Consider the following 19,098-nt stretch of genomic DNA (forward strand, 5'->3'; position numbering starts at 1 on the left):
TTTCCATTTGACTGGGGATAGTGTGGAGATGATGTCTGGTGTTGAATTTCCCAATCCTTTATGAAGTGGCTGAATCCTTCACTCGTGAACTGAGGGCTATTGTCGCTCATCATGATGTCTGCAATGTCGTCATGACCGAAGTGTGCTTTCAGGCATTCTACAATCTCATTGGTAGTCGTTGAGGTCAGCTGGTCTACCTCCCAGTAGTCAGAATAGTAGTCTACGGTGACAAGATACTCAGTTCCTGCGAGAGTAAAGAGGTCTACTCCCAACTTCATCCATGGTCTGTCTGGGATGTCATGTGTCATCAGCAACTCTTTAGCTTGCTTAGCTTGGTACTTGTTACATGCGCTGCACTGGCGGATGTGGTCTTTGATCATGTTTGGCCAGTAGAGCACTTCTCTTGCCTTCCTCAGACCCGACTCAATTCATTGGTGGCTTGTATGGATGCGCTTTAACATCTCTCCTCTCCACTCAATAGGGATAATGACTCTATTTCCTTTGTACACAACATCATCTTGGGCTGTCAATTCATCTCTGTAAGCCTAATATGCTCTTGTGACCACAGGAGTGTCCTTGATGCTGTCAGGCTATCCTTTCATCACTACTTCTTGCAACACCTGTAGAGTTGGATCTTGTTGGGTATTTCACTTGTTTTAAGCAAGGCGCTTATCAGTCAGATTCAATGTCTCTGCTGGGTTGATGACTTCCAGAGCATGTCAAGCTGCAGCTTCACGTTGGAGCTGGAAGATTTCACACTCTGTCGTAACAGCCTCTACTTTCTTCATAGGGAGTACTGCTCTCGACAGCATTTGAGTGATGTACATCTGTTTCCCTTGCTTGTATGTCACGTCCAGATGATATCTCTGTAACCGGAGTAACATTCTTTGCAGAGGAAAATGCTTTGAAGTGGCTTGTGGTCAGACTCGACTGTCACTTTGTCTCTTCCAAGTAGGAAAATGTTCACAAGCAAAGACAATGGCCAGGCACTCTTTCTCGATCTGAAGTCAGCTGGTCTACCTCCCGTAGAGTAGTGTTGTTCTGTTTGCGTTAATGACCTGGATGCAAATGCAACTGAAATAAAAACAAGAAATGCTGGAAATCCTCAGCAGGTCTGGCAGCATCTGGGGAGAGAGAAGCAGAGTTAACATTTCAGGTCAGTGACCCTTCTTCAGAAACCTCTCCACAGATGCTGCCAGACCTGCTGAGTATTTCCAGCATTTCTTGTTTTTATTTCAGATTTCCAGCATCCGTAGCATTTTGCTTTTATTATGCAAATGCAACTGGTTGTTCTTGCTGCCTTAGGGTTGCTCCAAGTCCTGTCTCGCTGGCTTCACACTGCAGGGTGAGTTCATCATTTACGTCATGGTATTTCAGCAGTGGTGTTGCCATCACTAGTTGTTTGATTTTAGTGAACACTGCTTCTTGCTCTGTGCCCCAATACCACTGCATGTCCTTGGCAGTGAGTTGGCATAATGGTTCACACACCAACAACAAATTGGGCAAGAGTTTTGCTAAATTGTTGACGATTCCAACAAATGGTTGCACTGCTTTTACATCTGTTGTTCGCCACATCGCTGCTGCTGCTCTCACCTTTTCGGGATCTGGGTGAAGACGTTTTGCTGGCAGTACATGACCTCTGTACTTGACGTTGGGCATCTTTAATTGCAATTTTTTCTTGTTCAGCTTCAGGTTCATCTGGCAAGATCTGTCCAGCAGTCACACTAGATTTTGACCATGATCAGCAACGGCTTCTTGCATTGAGTCTCCGCATCCATAAACTAGCAGATCATCCACTATAGCTTCCACTCCGGGAAGATCACTAACTATTTCATGCTGTCTGCATTGATACTCCTCTGGAGCCATGGAAATGCCAAATGGCATTCGCAAACATCTGTATCTCCCGAACGGCGTCCAGAATGTAGTTAGAAAGCTGCTACTTTCATCCAGCTTTACTTACCAGTAACCATCTTTCGCATCTAGGGTAGTGAATATCTTTGTCTTTCCAAATTGTGACAAAATTCCTTCGATGGTTGGCACTATCGTGAGATCTCTTCAGAGCTTTATTTAGATCCTTTGGGTTGATACATACTCTCAGCATTCCTGGTTGTTTCACTGCTATCTTGTTGCTAATCCATTCTGTTGGGGTTGTCACTTCCTTGATTACTATCTTCTTTTCCAGCTCTTCTATCTTGTCTTTCAGGCTGGCCTTGAGTGCAGCAGGAACTTTCCTCGGCAGATGCTGAATTGGTCTTACCCTCTCATCTACTTCAGGATGGATCATTGAATATTTTTAAGGCAGAGGTAGATAGATTCTTGTTAGGCAAGGGAATCAAAGATTATTGGGGATAGATGGGAGTGTGGAATTCGAGACAGAAACAGATCAGCCATGATCTTATTGAATGGCGGAGCAGTCTCAACAGGCCGAATGGCCTACTTCTGCTCCTAATTCATCTGGTATGATTAGATTTAGATTAGAGATACAGCACTGAAACAGGCCCTTCGGCCCACCGAGTCTGTGCCGAACATCAACCACCCATTTATACTAATCCTACACTAATCCCATATTCCTACCAAACATCCCCACCTGTCCCTATATTTCCCTACCACCTACCTATACTAGTGACAATTTATAATGGCCAATTTACCTATCAACCTGCAAGTCTTTTTGGCTTGTGGGAGGAAACCGGAGCACCCGGAGAAAACCCACGCAGACACAGGGAGAACTTGCAAACTCCACACAGGCAGTACCTGGAATCGAACCCGGGTCCCTGGAGCTGTGAGGCTGCGGTGCTAACCACTGCGCCACTGTGCCGCCCTATGGTCGTATGATATTCTCCAGGAAGACATCCTAAATCTGTAAATACATGGTTGTACTTCTCAGAATCACAGAATCACAGAATAATACAGTGCAGAAGAGGCCCTTCGGCCCATCGAGTCTGCACCGATGCATTAAAACTCCTGCCCTGTCTACCTAATCCCATTTGCCAGCACTTGGCCCATAGCTTTGAATGTTATGACATGCCAAGTGCTCATCCAGGTACTTTTTAAAGGATGTGAGGTAACCCGCCTCTACCACCCTCCCAGGCAGGGCATTCCAGGATCTGTTCCGAGGTCAATGGTTTAGTGTGCTGTGACACATTGCAAATCTATTTTTGCACGTTGAGGGTTACCAGTCCAAGTTTTAGACTTGCTCCGGCTGAGATGAGTGGCTTTTGCTTGCCGTCTATGATCTGGCACTCCAATCTTCGTTCTTGTCATTGCATTGGGCTCGCAGAGTAACTTGTCCTCTTGGCACTACTATGGCGCCATCATATAGCTTCAACCTTACTTTCGAGGGCTTCATTTTTGGATTGCCATGTTGAGCCACTTCGCACAGGTCTGTGAAGGTCATGATATTGCATGACGCACCAGTGTCTAGCTGACACTTTATGTTGACTTGATGTTCTCCTTTTGCAATCGTCATTCCAACAGTAACAAACCATTTATAGTGTTGTGTGGTGGGAGCAGTTGGTGCGTCAGGGGTGGCCCTCTGTGGGACACAGGGAGCCCGATCAGGGGGACACACACCCCCCCAGCCCGCAAGAAGGGCGGCAGGTTTTATCTGGCAGTGTTCTTGGGGCTTTTTCCGTCCTCCTGCTGAGGGTAAAACACCCGCGGTGGCAGGAGGAGGTCCATAGCTGGCAGTTAATTGGCCATTTGAGGGCCTTGATTGGCCTGAGGTAGGCGGGCCATTCTTGCTGCTGTTGCTCCACGTAAAATTGCAACAGGGGTGGAAGGGAGTCGGGATTGGAGCCCCCAGCCTCCCACTCAATTTTATACCCCCCCGCAAACCACCCCCCTCCACCTGACCACTCATTGTGGGGGGGGGTATAATTCCGGCCCAAGTTTTTCTTCTCTCTGTAGACGTGCTCTCACTGCGGGATCTCTTATGCCTGATGCAATCCTGTCTTTAATTAGATCATCTTTTAGCTGTGCAAATTCACAGGATTCTGCGAGCTGTGTTAATGTAGTCACATATTAATCAATGGACTCTTTTTCATCTTGGACCCTAATATTGAACACATACTGTCATAAGTTAGGTTCACTTGGGGTCCAAACCGTGCATTCAAAGCTTTCAGAATTTCTGCTGTCCATTTTCTTTTGCTCTTCGGAGAGATTTAGGCTGGAATACATTTTGTAATAGTCTCTCCCCAACAGTGATAAAATTGTAGCTACTTGCAGCTGCTCTGGTTTGTTAATTAAATCTGTCATAATTTCATAATTTTGCCAATGCGAGTGGAAAAACTGCCAGTTCTGCTTCATATCGCCTTTCATTTTGATCAGCACTAGGAGAGGAATATTTGCAGCCATTGTGTCTCACCCAGTGCTTTCAATGCTTCTTTGTTCTTTTCTGTGGCTTTTAGCAGCTCTGAACATTCCTATGTTCCTCTTTTAGTAGCTGTGCTTCTATACAACTCTTCAACACTCAATCTCAGCTACACTCTGACACCATGTTACAAGCTCACAGGACAACAGTCTTGCTTATACTGTGTCTTTATTGAACTGCCCTCTAATGCGTGCCTGCCGTGAGTGCCTTATGTTAGAGGTCACATGACTACAGCTAGTCAGGAGGCACATTAGTACAGTATTGCATTTCCATCCCAAACAGTGTGTTTGATTTTGGATGTTTTATTGACTTCGTAGCAGTTAGATACAACTGAGTGGCTTGCTAGGCCATTTCAGAGGGCATTTAAGAGTGAACCACATTGCTGTGGGTCTGGAGTCACATGTAGGCCAGACCAGGTAAGGACAGCAGATTTTCTTCCCTAAAGGACATTAGTGAACCAGATGGGCTTTTACAACAATCGACAATGGTTTCATGGCCATCATTAGATTTGCTTTTTAATTCCAGATTTATCAATTGAATTCAAACTCCACGTTATGCTGTGGTGGGATTAGAACACATGTCCCCAGAGCAATACCCTGGGTCTCTGGGTTACTAGTCCAGTGACAATACCACTACACCACTGCCTCCCCGAATCTTATCATGAGGTATTACTATTATTAGCCAAGTTTTTTCAACACAGCAGGAAAAACCATTCATATATCTATCTAGCTATCTATCTCTGTGTGTGTGCATGCGTGTGCGTGTGTGTGTGCGTGCATGTGTATGTGTGTATAAAGAAATGTTTGCATTTATCTAGCTCCTTTCATGGCCTCAGAATTTCCCAAAGCTGTCAATGAAGCACTTTTGATGTGCAGTCGCTGTTGTAATTTAGGAAATGCAGCGGCCAATTTGCACACAGCCGGCTGAATTTAATGGGCTCCGCAGACACCGGTTCAGAGGCAGGGGAGGCATATAGAATTGCGGCGGGAGGCGGGGGCAGTGAGCCCATCACCTTCCTGTCGCACCGGAATTTAGTTGGGGATGGGCTAGGCCGACGACAGCCTTCCTGCCCACAGGCCAATTAAGAGCCTCTTCCTGCTGCCGCTGGAATTTAGTCAGCAGTGGGTGGAGGGGCCTCCGCCACCTGGGGAGGTTGCCCAGTGAAACAAGGTGACCTCCCTGCGGGTTTCGAGCGGGGAGGGGGCTCTCCTCCATGGAAAACACCCCACCTATATGAAGCCCCACCCCCTACACTAAACACTCACCATACACCACCCCCAACCCCCCCTCGCCGCGACCTCCTGGTCTGGCCCCAACAACACCACCTCACTTACCTTAGGTCTGGGCTCCAACACTGGGCCTGGGTCCAAGGCCTCTTGTAGTACCGGCAGTGGCCACCGCTCCCAGTGATGCTGCCATTACTACTGAGCTGCCTGGCCGGCAGCGCTTGGAGGTGGCAGGCGGGATCCCCGTCTTTAAAGGGACGTGAATCCCGGTGTCAGGCATTTAAGTGTCTGAGCGCCATTAAATCACACTAAGGGGGCTCCGAAAACCCGAGGCGGGGTTCCTCTCGTGTTTTCGGCCTGGCGCCAGGAGCCCCTCTGGCATGACAAAATCCAGACCCAGCAAGCTCCCAAAAACAGCAATGTGATAATGACCAGATCATCTGTTTTCAGTGGTGTTGGTTGAGGGATAAACATTGGTCAGGACATTGGGAAGAGCTGCTCTTCTTCAAAATAGTGTCATAGTCTTTTACATCTACCCTTGGTTTAATATCCTCTCCAAAACACGGCACCTCCAACAGTGCAGCACTCCCTCAGTATTGCACTGGAGTGTCAGCATGGATTACATACTCAATTCTCTGGAGACTTGAAAGCGCAATCTTCTGCCTCAGAAGCAAGAGAGTTACCAACTCACCACAGCTGACACAATCCTTTAAAAATCCATACATCATTAAAAATTTAGTGTGTGCATACACTTCGACTCCAAATTTCCTGTTGCCATGATATTTCGTCATGTGGTTATGCCAGCATCTAATGTTGGTTGTCAATCTCACCTTCAGACTCTTGGGTCCTGATCTGATTAAGCCAATCACCCACCTGCTTTTGAACCCTCCTGACTTTCCTTTCCATTGGTTTTGCGGTTTACGCACAATACACCGGGAAAAGTGGCACTAGTGAGCCTTTTCCCATCATATACTTTAAGTTTCTTTAGCAATAGAAAGTGATTATTAGATCTCCCCAGGATCCTGCTGAAGTATTCCAGTGTTCATCACAAAGACTCCCAGCATGTTAACTGCTGAAAAAGTTAAACTATAGGAAGCCACAGGAAAAGTTTTTATTTTTTTTTTAAATAAAGAGGAAATCGATAGTAAATGACCATCAATAAATCAAAGTTAGAAGACGGGCTAGATCTTATATCACACATGATTGGTTGCCCTGGCAACGACTTAGTTATCCTCAGCATTGTAAGTACCCAATGCCTGCTTGAGGCCCCCTTTGCAAAATGGGACTGCCCTGAATGCAAGTGGCACTGGGCTAGCTATGTTCAGGAAAATGTGATCAACATGCAGCCTAACTGAAGAGGGACCGCTGAAGGCCGCCACAGAAAAGATAGATTTAAAATTTTAAAAATTCTAACCTGACTGTGGAGACAGTAGGTACAGGAGTGTTCCTCCAACTCACCCCCTTCCAGGGTGCCCTCCCTCCCCCTCCGGAATTCTCCTCCATGTCTGCCAAACACACCCCTCCATTTCCCGATCACTTCTCTTTGTATTTTGATCACCCTGCCCCACCTCCTGATCACTTTCCTCACAGTTCCACCCCTCCGAGGACCGACCTGAAATTGAAAATCTCATCACCTGTGAGCTACCGGGCGATGTGCAGTGTGCACCACCAGCTCAATATCGTCCCGAACCCCAATATCATGGTACACCTCAGGCCTACCTGACCGGGGGTGGGATCGTTGACTGCACCCAGGGTGAACCAATTTCTAGCCATGCACGCCGATTCCCGCTGCCACCCTCTGCCATGCACCTCACCAGATGTGTTTCAATGGCCTCTTAACACAACAGTCGACTCCTAATCATTCAGTCAATTTTTGCACTGAAAACGTTTTGGAATTAAGCAACATGATTAACATCGCAAATTGAGAACTTTGTTCTAAAGTAAACTGAATTACAAATAATTTGAATTTGGAGTAAGTGGTCATCAGTGGCAAATTCTTCATTTATTTCAACTTTTCCTGCTTCAGGTTAAATTATCACTGGATAGTGGTGCTGTAAGCAGGGCCCAAAGTTCACAGAAATGTTACAAGCAATTTTTTTTCTTCCTTATTAGCTATGAAGTATGAACATTAAACAGTGTCTGCCAATAGCATATAAAGGATCTGTATTCAAATAATTTATTACTTCTTGTTTGATGTTAAGCTCTATCACGGTGCTGAGGTTAAAGGGTTCTTTGAAGCCCTCCTGTTCTGTTAGAAGTTTATGAAAAAAATTATCAACTTGTGCAAGTTAAAATTAAAGCCACATACACAAATCGCTCCTTATTGCAAGGATACTAAATGGCATGATGGCTTTTCGAAAACAGTCAGCAGCATTAATTCTGTGCAGCAGGATTCCTGTCCTCTGTGAATGTGCTCTCGTCTCTGAGTCAGAAGGTTGTGAGTTCATAGCCCTCCAGAGACCTCAGCATAAAATCAAGGCTGGCTTTTCAGAGCAGTACTGAGGGAGTGCTGCACTGTCAGAGGTGCTGTCTTTCAGATAAATCTGACCTCTCAAGTAGAGATAAAAGATCCCACAGTAGTATTTCAAAGACGAACTGGGCAGTTCTCCTGCAGTATCCTGATCAATACTTATCCCTCAACCAATATCACTAAAACAACAGGTTATTGTCATTGTGGGACCTTATTGTGCAGATATCCTACATGTGGAGAAGTGGGACTGAATTAACAGTGCACTCCTCCCACCTCAGTTGTAACACTAAGAATTCCAACAAGAAATCTAGGATAAACTTCTCTACCCAGACAGTTGTTAAAACATGGAACTCACTACCACATGGAGTAGGGAGGGCAAGTAGCATAGACATGTTCAAGGGGAAGTAAGATAAGTGTATGAGGGAGAAAGGATTAGAAGGATGTGATGATAGGATGAGATGAAGTAGGGTGGGAGGGGGCTTGTGGAAATAAACACCAGCACGCACCATTTGGTCCAAATTGCTGGTTTCTGTGCTGTAAATTCTATGTAATTTTATGTCACTGTGCAGCTGAGTGGAGAAGCTGGGAATGAAGCATTAAATCTGTCTCCTTGCCTGTACTGGCTGGTTGACATCTTCATGCAGATGAACAGATTCAGTGGCTTCCTTAATGAGGCCAGACATAGTAAAGCAGCTGCCTCCAGAAATGTTTCACATGGCAGAAAGGCTGAGGGCAGTGGTGACCTTCACCACCACTGGTGATGCAGTCAGGCTGGTAGACCATCCCTCCAGGTCTTCTTGGAGCAGATGACACACCTCAGTCAGATCCTTCCTGCTTACTCTACTCATGAATTGCTCTCCTGTCACACACGGGTTGACTGTCTACTTGATGTTCTCAGGCCTCCTTCTCCTCCCGCTGTGCTCCAGAGATGGTTGTTATATCCAAGCTAAAATCTCCTCTGTGTTATTCAGTTCTGTCCTTACTCTGATACTACTTTGACACTGTGCCCTTATCAAAATCCCAATCTGCTCTGCCCCCCTGTAGCATATTCAACTTTCAATTCTGCTCCATTGTTATGAAATTCTACATCAGCTCTTCACGGCTGGTGTCAATTAAGCATCAACGAGTTAAAATGGTCCTTTGTCCCACTGCTCACGAATGCTTGTGTGGCCAATTGGTAGAATTAGGAATCCTCAAAACATTAAATATGGATGAATAAATCATCAGCAAATGCTACCCAAATTTAACACTTAATAAATAGAGGAAAATATGGTCCTCTGTGTCCAATTAGACATGACTAATGGATCTGCTATTTCCAGAAAGGTTTTGCTCGATGAATATATTCTGTACTGTTATCAAATCAGCAGACTTATCTTACACTGTCAACTGTGGCACCTGATCTAGGCTGACAGATCAGTACATTTCTGAGGGAGTGCTGCATGGTTGCGACAGCATTTTTTGGATAAGATGTTAAACCGAGACGCCGTCTGCCCTCTCGGGTAAAAGATCCCACAGCACTATTTTGAAGAAAAGCAGGTGTCCTGGTCAATATCTATCCCTCAACCAACATTACTCATGACAGACTACTTGGTCATTATCTCCCTTTTTCTGGCAACCTTGCTGTGCACAAGTTGGCTTCTGTGTTTCCTACATTGAGCAGTGAACTACAAATGTGCAATAGATGGCATGATGGCAAACCTGAAAGTCTTGATTATTTTTTGACCAGCCCTGGAGATTTAGAATATGTTTACCCAGAGAGGTGGAGTGAAACTGTTGGAAGACTTTACAATGCAGTTAACATAGAAAATTGCTGCGGAAAGTGCCTTATCATTCAAAGCACTCACGTAGGCATGGCCCAGAGCACCCATTGTGTTACACAGAAGAATAATTTCTGTGTAGATTAAAGAGAAGATAAAAGACCTGACAGTAGGTGATGCGTACCCTATGCATGCAAAACTGGTGGTTGCTAAGTACCTCATGACCCTTGACCTGACCAAATGACAAATGCAGGTCCAGGTAAGCTTAATGCCAACAGCCCCGCTTTGTTTCTCACACTCTTGGGGTTCTACCAGTTTACAATTACGGCCCTTCAGAATTAAAATGCATGTATTCGCCACCTTCCTGGGCTGAAGGAAGGGAATTAAACGGCACAGTGGCGCAGTGGTTAGCACCGCAGCCTCACAGCTCCAGCGACCCGGGTTCAATTCTAGGTACTGCCTGTGTGGAGTTTGCAAGTTCTCCCTGTGTCTGCGTGGGTTTCCTCCGGGTGCTCCGGTTTCCTCCCACAAGCCAAAAGACTTGCAGGTTGATAGGTAAATTGGCCATTATAAATTGCCCCTAGTATAGGTAGGTGGTAGGGAAATATAGGGACAGGTGGGGATGTGGTAGGAATATGGGATTAGTGTAGGATTAGTATAAATGGGTGGTTGATGGTCGGCACAGACTCGGTGGGTCAAAGGGCCTGTTTCAGTGCTGTATCTCTAAAACTAAAACTAAAACTAAAAAAGTTTTGCACATATTTGGCATTTGACAGGAGTCAAATATCTCCTCCATGTTGTTGTAGATGCCGTGATGCAGTTATAAGTGGTAACAGTCAAAATGAAAAAATCCATCTCAGTGTGGCCAGGATGCTGTGCCCCGTGGCGAGGGGGACCTGGGCAAGGTGAAAATTAACAACCCACTCAATGTCATAAAAGTATGGGAGGGGATCTCCCTCAGGACTTGTTGAGAATGTATTTTTTTTGTAATGTTATGGACAGAGGCTGCAATCATAGAGTCATAGAGTTATACAGCACAGAAACAGGCTCTTCGGCCCATCATGTCTGTGCTGGTCATCAAGCACCTATCTATTCTAATATCATTTTCCAGCACTTGGCCCGTAGCCTTGTATGCTACGGCATTTCAAGTGCTCATCTAAATACTTCTTAAATGTTGTGAGGGTTCCTGCCTCTACCACCCCTTCAGGTAGTGTATTCCAGACTCCAACCACCCTCTGGGTGAAAATATTTTTCCTCAAATCCCCATTAAACCTCCTGCCCCTTCCCTTAAATCTATGCCCCCTAGTTATTGATCCCTCCGCTAAGGGAAAAAGTTTTTTCCTATCTATCCTATCAATGCCCCTCATAATTTTTATAAAAACAAGTATAAGTCCTGCACCTATTTTCCAGGAGTTTGGAATATGGAAATTCCACGTTAAATGACACACTCACTGCCATCACAGAGATTACATAAGATGTTGCCACAGAAGAACACACCTTACAGCTAATTGGGCTCAACCTTCTCTCTCTCTTCCCCTTCTTCTCATTTCTTCCAAGCTATAACTCACCCCATTCATACTGTTTCTAACTGCATTGGTTTCTAGGCATCTACATTTCCTAAGCCTTCATACATATTCTCACCATTAACTTGTGTATCAAGACGTTCTAGGTTTGCTAAACATCTATCACACAAGGCTTTCTTTCTGAAGAGTGTAGTTCCAAGGCTAACCAACTGGTGTTAAAGGATTGGAAAGGCATCATTATGGTTATGTACAGATAACATCTCCAAATGTAAAATATAAATTGATTTTTTTCATACAAAATGGGTTCCTTTACAATCTTTTGATTGTGACCTCTAACAGAGCACAGGCTATTATTGGAAGTTTGTACCAAATTGCGGCTGACCAACTGCTCCATCAAATGATAATACTTTGAAATAAGTGCCTAAATTGGGTTGCTGGGTCACAAAGCATTCAGGCAGGCGTGATTGTAGTCCTGATGATGCCCAGGAATTTGTGGTTCACAAAGAAGCCCAAGGCTAGCAAGTTAGAGTCATCCAACTGGTAAATGGCCAGGAGGGAGGGGCATCCGATTGTTTACCTGGGCCACAAACTCTTTCCATTAGCAATGACATACTTAGCAATTGAAGAGGAATGTGTCAGAACAATGTTGACGTTCTAGAAATCTCAGCCATGTTCATATGACGCATATTCAGACCACAATCCCTTGGTATGGTGAAATTAAGCTTGCAACAAAAATGCAAAGCTGCTAATACTGAGTTCTGCCTTCCAAGTATATGAGCAGGTCATAGTCCACCAGCGGAAGACCATGAACGGTGCAGATAGAAAACTCTCATGCAGAATAAAATGCCAAGTGAATTCATGAGGGAGTATGCATTGGTCATTCGTCTGGAAGTGGCATCGATGGTTCAATTAACAAGGACTCCTTGTGACGTACTGAAATGGCGAAGACAGGGAGACAACTAGCAAACCCTTTGACTTATACATACCTATTATTTTTAGTTGTTCACCGGACACTTGCACATTATAACAATCTACATACTGTCTTAATTGGATTTATTAGCTCTGAGAATTATTTTTGCAATTTCTTCTTGTAAATCAGCAATTTAGCATGGGATATTGGTTTGATATGCCCGAGAACCATAGATCTAAGAGTTCCCAGAGGTATTAGTAATAAAAATGCTGGCTAAAGAGCAGAAAGAGATAGAGAGAGCTTCTTTGAAAGCTGCCGACTTAAATAAATGGAAGAATTCTAATGGATGGAAAATTGGGGATGGGCACAAGACACACATTCAAATAGGTATGGTTGCCTCGGGTTTATGATGCTGGACTAGCAGCCCAAGGATCCTGAGTTCAACTGCCACCATGACGTTACAACATAGAACTCAATAAAAATTTCACCTGGCAATAACCACAAAAGCTACTGAATTATTGGGCTTGATTTTACCAGCTCTTTGGGAAATGGGCTGGGAGGGAGGAGGAGCATGGTAAAATGGTGGTGGAAGGCATCAGGCGGGAAGCCCGACATCTTTCCATGCCACAGCATATTACTAGCAGAGGGTACCTCAGCGGCACGGCCGCCCACCAAGCCGACAATTGACGCAATTAATCGCCCAATTAAGGGCCACCTTTGCTCCACTGGCATTTTACCAGCATCAGGAGGGGCCACCACCACAGGAGTAACCACCAGGTAAACCCGAGCGGCCTCCCAGGGGGGCCCCCTCCTTTATGGCCGGTTCCATGGCTCACATGGGTGCCCCTCGGGAGCAATGGCCGCCCCTGCGGCGAAGGTGCCAGCAATAAAAGGTGCCCCCCACTGCTCGCTGGGGCCTGCCTGCCTGGCCCTGGCATGGTGCTTAAAACAACTTACCTTGTTTTCAAGGGCACCTCAACATGGAGGTGCACACTCCTTCATCCTGCGGTCTCAGCAGTGGCCACCTCCAATGGTGGTGCTGCCAAGGCTGCAGAGCTGCTGGCCCTCTGATTGGGCCAGCAGCTCTGGGAGGCGGGGCCTCATCTTCAATTGAATGGCGGTCCTGGTGGTGGGCTCTTAATTGGCCGCCACCAGTAAAATACCACCCAGGGTCCCGCTGCCCACCCATGTGGGATCGGCTTCTGCTTTCAGTACCATGGGGGGACCACTTACCTACCTGAAAAATTGAGCCCTTTTTAAAAATTCAACTGCTTCACTAATTTCCTTCAGGGACAGGAATCTGCCATCCTTACCTGCTCTGGTCTACATGTGACTCCCTAATTGCAGTGAGAGCATACAGAGTCAACCTCATAGACACACGCCACATGGTTACCTCTTAAAGACCTTAAGGATTATTGTCCTGCCATTGTCGCTGGTGTTCCAAGAACAAATATTTGATAGGGCCGATAGAGAAAAACTATTCCCTCTGCCGAGTGGGTCAATACCAGTGATCAAAGATTTAAAATGATTGGCAAAAGAGCTAGAGGGGAGATGAGGAGAATTTTCTTTCACTCAGAGAGTTGTCGGGATCTGGAACGCTCGACCTGAAAAGGTGGCGCAAGCTGATTCCATAAACAAATTTAAAAAGGGAGTTGGACAGATACTCGAGGTTGAGAAACTTACACGGTTAAGGACAAAAAGCAAGAGCGTGGGATCATGTATGACTGCACTTACAAAGAACCAGTACTGGCACAAGGGGCCAAATGGCCTCCTTCTGTGCTTTAGGTTTTTATGATTCAACGATTTAAAAAAATTCCCGATATGCGTTACCTCTAGAAAGCATTCATAAAATGTACCCTTAAATCTGCCACAAATGGGCAATTGCCAGTTCAGGGCTAGAATGTAAAAAAAAAGTCTTAGAGGGAAACAATTGAGGGCAAAATCAATATTAAGAACCCCCAAAACTGTAACAGTACCCAAAGTTCATGGGGGTGGGTGAAGGGCATTTCCTCAACCCACAAGACAAATAGCTAACTTATCATAAATTTCAGTACTGTACACTACGTAGAACCAGTAGATACTGGGATGCTAATTAGGGGAGAACATCCGTTTTCCCCAATAATTAATGACCCACTAACTAACTCACATTCCCAGAAAATTCCCCACCATTTATTTAGCAGATCGATAACCACAAGAAAAGGAAGCACGCTCACCAAGGCTCCTTCGACAGCACCTTCCAAACCCGTGACCTCTACCACCTAGAAGGACAAGGGCAGCAGACGCATAGGAACAACACCACCTGCAAGTTCTCCTCCAAGTCACACACCATCATCCTGGCTTGGAACTATATCGCCGTTCCCTCACTGTCGCTAGGTCAAAATCCTGGAACTCCCTCCCTAAAAGCTTTGTGGATGTACCTACCCCACATGGACTGCAGCAGTTCAAGAAGGCAGCTCACCACCACCTTCTCAAGGGCAATTAGGGATGGGCAATAAATGCTGGTCTAGCCAATGATGCTCACATCCCCAGATTTTTTTAAAAATCTGCTTAAAAAGAGAAGTGATGTCTTCTAACTGAAGAGAAAATAAACACATTGTTGGCCATCTGAAACATACATGTATGCAGACTTAGCTAAATGACAAGGCCAGCAATGGTTGATAAAACATTGCCCAATGGCTGGTTGTTGGACACAGTCAGGCACCTGTTGGCAAGGATGAAAGGAACAGCTCACCTGTGCATCTGAGAAATTGGCCGCAGACGAAGTGGCAGCAGAGGTCACACCAGACATTTTGAGAGACGAAGTGGGTAAAGTGATGTCCTTCCCCCGTCTCCTTCTTAATCCTGGAGTCTTTAGTCTCGGTGAAGATGGTCCTCACGTCTGGAGGTCGGTATCTCTTCCGTCCCTTGGCCAAGGGACTGGGCTCCTCACTCGCTTCCCAGCGAGACGCCCTGAGCCTCGGCTCTCTCTCGTTGCCCTTCCCGTTGGAAAGCAGAGACTGCGCAGGGAAACGCAGCGCATTCCTGGGCACTTTTAAACCTTTCATTTCACTCCCTTCTCTTCCCTTTGCTTCTTTCCCCACTGGATTTTTTCTCCCCTTTTTCCTGATCCCCAATAAGACAAGGTTTGTACAGAGAGAGAGAGAGAGAGACAGAGCCCTGTGTACAGACCAGGTGAGATATTTCACTGATACATTTCACTGCAGCTGCCACTGCCAAACTGTGCAGCTTAAGTTTTAAGGAAGTTGCCCTGCATTATTTAGCATCTTGTTAATGCGACAAGGGGCGTGTTTTACTGCTTTTTTAAAGATTTGTTTTAAGACTTAAAGCAGTCACTTGAATACAATCTTTAAAGAAATGTTGCTCCCAAAAGGATTTTTAAAAAATCTTGCATTCAGCAAGTTCCTGCATTAATCAGTCCAAGGGCAGGACTGTAGCATGACTTTCTGAATCAATAAATGCAAGCTTGGGGACACAGGTTCAAATCCCGCCACGGTAGCTGGTGGAATTTAAATTCAATTAATTGCTAAAAATCTGGAATTCAAATCTAGTCTCGGTAATGGTGCCATGAAACCATCATCGATTGTTGTAAAAACCCATCTGGTTCACTAATGTCCTTTAGGGAAGGAAATCTGCCAACATTACCTGGTCTGGCCTACATGTGACTGCAGACCCACCGCAATGTGGTTGACTCTTAACTGCCCTCTGAAATGGCCTAGCAAGCCACTCAGTTCAAGGGCAATTGGGGATGGGCAACAAATGCTGGCCTTGCCAGCAACACCCGCAACCCATGAAAGATTATTAAAAATTTTTTTAGATAGAAACAAATGTGGATATTTGCTAAAGCAAAATACTGCAGATGCTGGAAATCTGAGATAAAACCAGAAAATGCTGGAAACACTCAGCAGGTTTGGCAGCATCTGTGAAGAGAGAAACAGAGTTAATGGGCTGAACTTTGCCAGCCCCTCGATGTCAGGGGTCGTTGGGGGGGGGGGGGGGGGGGTAGAGGGGCTTCCAGCATTTTAATTTCTTTTAAAATCAATATGCAATCAATTTCTCTTTAAAGAGCCTTGAAGCCTTTTAAAAACAGGCACACACCTGCACGGTGGTGTCACACACCGTTGCCGGGGACGCAGCACCCTCTATGTCTGCGGCACACTCGTAAAATTCAGCCCAACGTTTCAGGTTAGTGGCCTTTCATGAGAACACATTCACCAGAAGCTTAACGTGACTAATAGCTATCAGATTACACCCAAAATGCACTCAAAATTCCGCTGGTTAGGTTACAGTTCAAATTTATGGTAAAATTAATTTGCATTATAGCGAATGTAAAATATTCAATGAACCAGCACAATCAGGCAGTGTTAAAAATATTCCATGATGTATTTAAGGGTGTTAACCTGGTGCAGGTTTATTAATACAACTGAAAATGGGTTTATCGCTCAAAAAGTAATATTAAAAATTCTCACTGCACCAGGCTTGAGATTCTCTTGACTCTCATTTATCCGGAGGTCTGATTTTCTATTTTAATGGGTTAATGGCATCATACTGGATTTACTCTGAAATAAAAACAAGAACTGCTGGAACCACTCAGCTATCTGATAGCTATCGTCCCCAAACAAAGGTTTTCTTGTGAATGCAAATATCCATAAGTCTTAACCTCAATAATAAGCTTACATTTATTGATTCAGAATGATATGGAACTGTTTGTCTTTGAACTGAATAATGCAGAAACTTGCTGAGTGCACGATAAGCACATTCTTCCCGTTCACAAGTGTCCTCTGCCTGCGAGCAACCTAACTTAAAACATTGATAATGACTTAAAAAATATATACTGAGCCATTTACTTGTTACATCGGTGTACACGAGTCAGTTTTTTTAGTAAATTAAATCATTTTTTGTTATGTAAAAACTTTTAAAGTGTGCTCACTGGTATCTGAGCCCCTAAGGAAATGAACACAATTTGAAGAGTCTTCCAAACCAGCTCAATCAGCGGAAACTTGTAATGTGGATCTAGGAGTGGGGTCAGTTTTGTGGGTACGACCTAATCAGGATAAACTGAATCTTGAGCCAACATGAAAGATTGTGGAAAACTTTGGCCCTAAGTTGCTTATGTTTCAAATTCCCTGATCTTCTCTGCTGGCTCAGCCGATCCCGCCCGGATTGCGTTGATATTACTGGTGTAAACAAGCGGAAATTCTGCCCCATGGTGCCTTATTTTCTCACATTGATGTCCCAATACAGTTCACATGCAGTAAATTGTTCTGTAGTAACTGTTATTAAATAACCATTGAGCGCACAGCAAGATGCCACAAGACAACAATGAGTTTGTCCCTGAGGCAGAAGGCCCATTCCAATCCCATTCCAGAGACGTGAGCACAAAATCCAGGCTGATACTCCAGTGCAGTACCGAGGGAGTGCTGCATTGTCGAAGATGTCATTATTCGATGAGATATTAAACTGAGGCCCTGTCTGCTCTCTCAGGTGGATGTAAAAGATCGTATGGCACTATTTCAAAGAAAAGCCGTTGAGTTCTCCCTGATGTTCTGACCAATATTTATCCCTCAATCAAAATTGCTAAAACAGATTATCTGGTCATTATCACGTTGCTGTTTGTGGGAGCTTGCTGTGTGCAAATTGGCTGCTGCGTTTCCTACATTACACCAGTGACGACACCTCAAAAGTACTTCATTGGCTGTGAAGCACTTTAGGACATCCCGAGGCTATGACAGGTGCTATAGCAATGCAAGTCTTTTTTCTTTATTTGATCAGCATTTTGTCCATGTTGGCAGAGGAATTTTGCCCAGGACACTGGGAGAATGCTCTCTAATAGTGCCACGGGATTATGACATCCACCTGAACTGCCAGAACAGGCAGACAGGGCCTCAATTTAATATCTCATCTTAATGATGGAACATTGTAGTATCACACTGGATTGCAAGTCCTGGTTTACGAACTCAAGGTAGGTTTTGAAGCCACATTCAGAGGTGAAACCGTTACTGTGCCTGGCCCATTATGAAGACCAACCTTTAACCCGTATATTGAAAACAGGAAAATCATGTGTTAAGCATCTTACATTGCAGCTATTAAAAAAAACCCAAAGGGACTCTTAACCCCTCAAGTGTGAACCAACAGAAATTTCCATTAATGAGTTTAAATGGCTTTGTTTCACTGTCCACTGATGTTTGTACGGTCAATTTGTAGGGAATCCTCCAAACAGAACTAAATGTCGATGAATAGATCATTAGCAATTTAACCCATATTGTGCCACTTGTTACGACTGCTCAGGACAAAGCCCCCAATCAAAATAAATGATTCTGATCACAGTGGGAGCAATGCACTGTCAATTCAGTCCCATCGCTCCACAGGTTGCAGCATATTTCTTTAAGCTTTCCAAATCGGAAAAAAGCAGCCATATTGAACAATCTAGTAACCTCCAAATGAAGCAAACCAAACCAGGTATCTTTAGATATAAACAAATTAACTAGTTATCTAAAAAAACTAAAATCTTAAACACTACTAAGATAAACCAATATCTAACGAACTTAGAACTTCTTATTTAAAAATCTGACTCCTGTATTTGCATACATATACTCAGTTTTAAATTAGCTGACTGAAAAAAAAAAGAAAAAAAAATTTGCAAATCACATTCCTGTCGAATGGTCTTCCAATACAACACAAAGTTCACTTGCAGTCTTCCAAGGTCCGATGAAAACAAAAGGCCCTTCCAAAGATAGGGGTTCAACAGTTCAGCTGTTGTAGTATTAAACTCCTTTTTTTATCAGCAATGAACACAGCAGATATCAATAATTTGTTGTGAAAGAAAAAAGCTGTTTTCTTATTTTT

The 19,098-nt window shown here is 44.5% G+C and overlaps 1 protein-coding gene across 1 annotated transcript in view; it reads right to left on the bottom strand.

Moving 5' to 3' along the window:
- Positions 1–15,314, bottom strand: part of rassf3 (Ras association domain family member 3) — a 183,354-nt gene extending 168,040 nt beyond the window's left edge. The window contains exon 1 of the mRNA XM_068050333.1: positions 14,987–15,314. Coding sequence (XP_067906434.1) covers positions 14,987–15,299 — 313 coding nt within the window. The 5' untranslated portion in view covers positions 15,300–15,314. The remainder of the gene's footprint in view (positions 1–14,986) is intronic.
- Positions 15,315–19,098: the final 3,784 nt, after the last annotated feature.

This window comes from Heterodontus francisci, chromosome 18, assembly GCF_036365525.1.
Source record: "Heterodontus francisci isolate sHetFra1 chromosome 18, sHetFra1.hap1, whole genome shotgun sequence".
NCBI classification, from domain to species: domain Eukaryota; kingdom Metazoa; phylum Chordata; class Chondrichthyes; order Heterodontiformes; family Heterodontidae; genus Heterodontus; species Heterodontus francisci.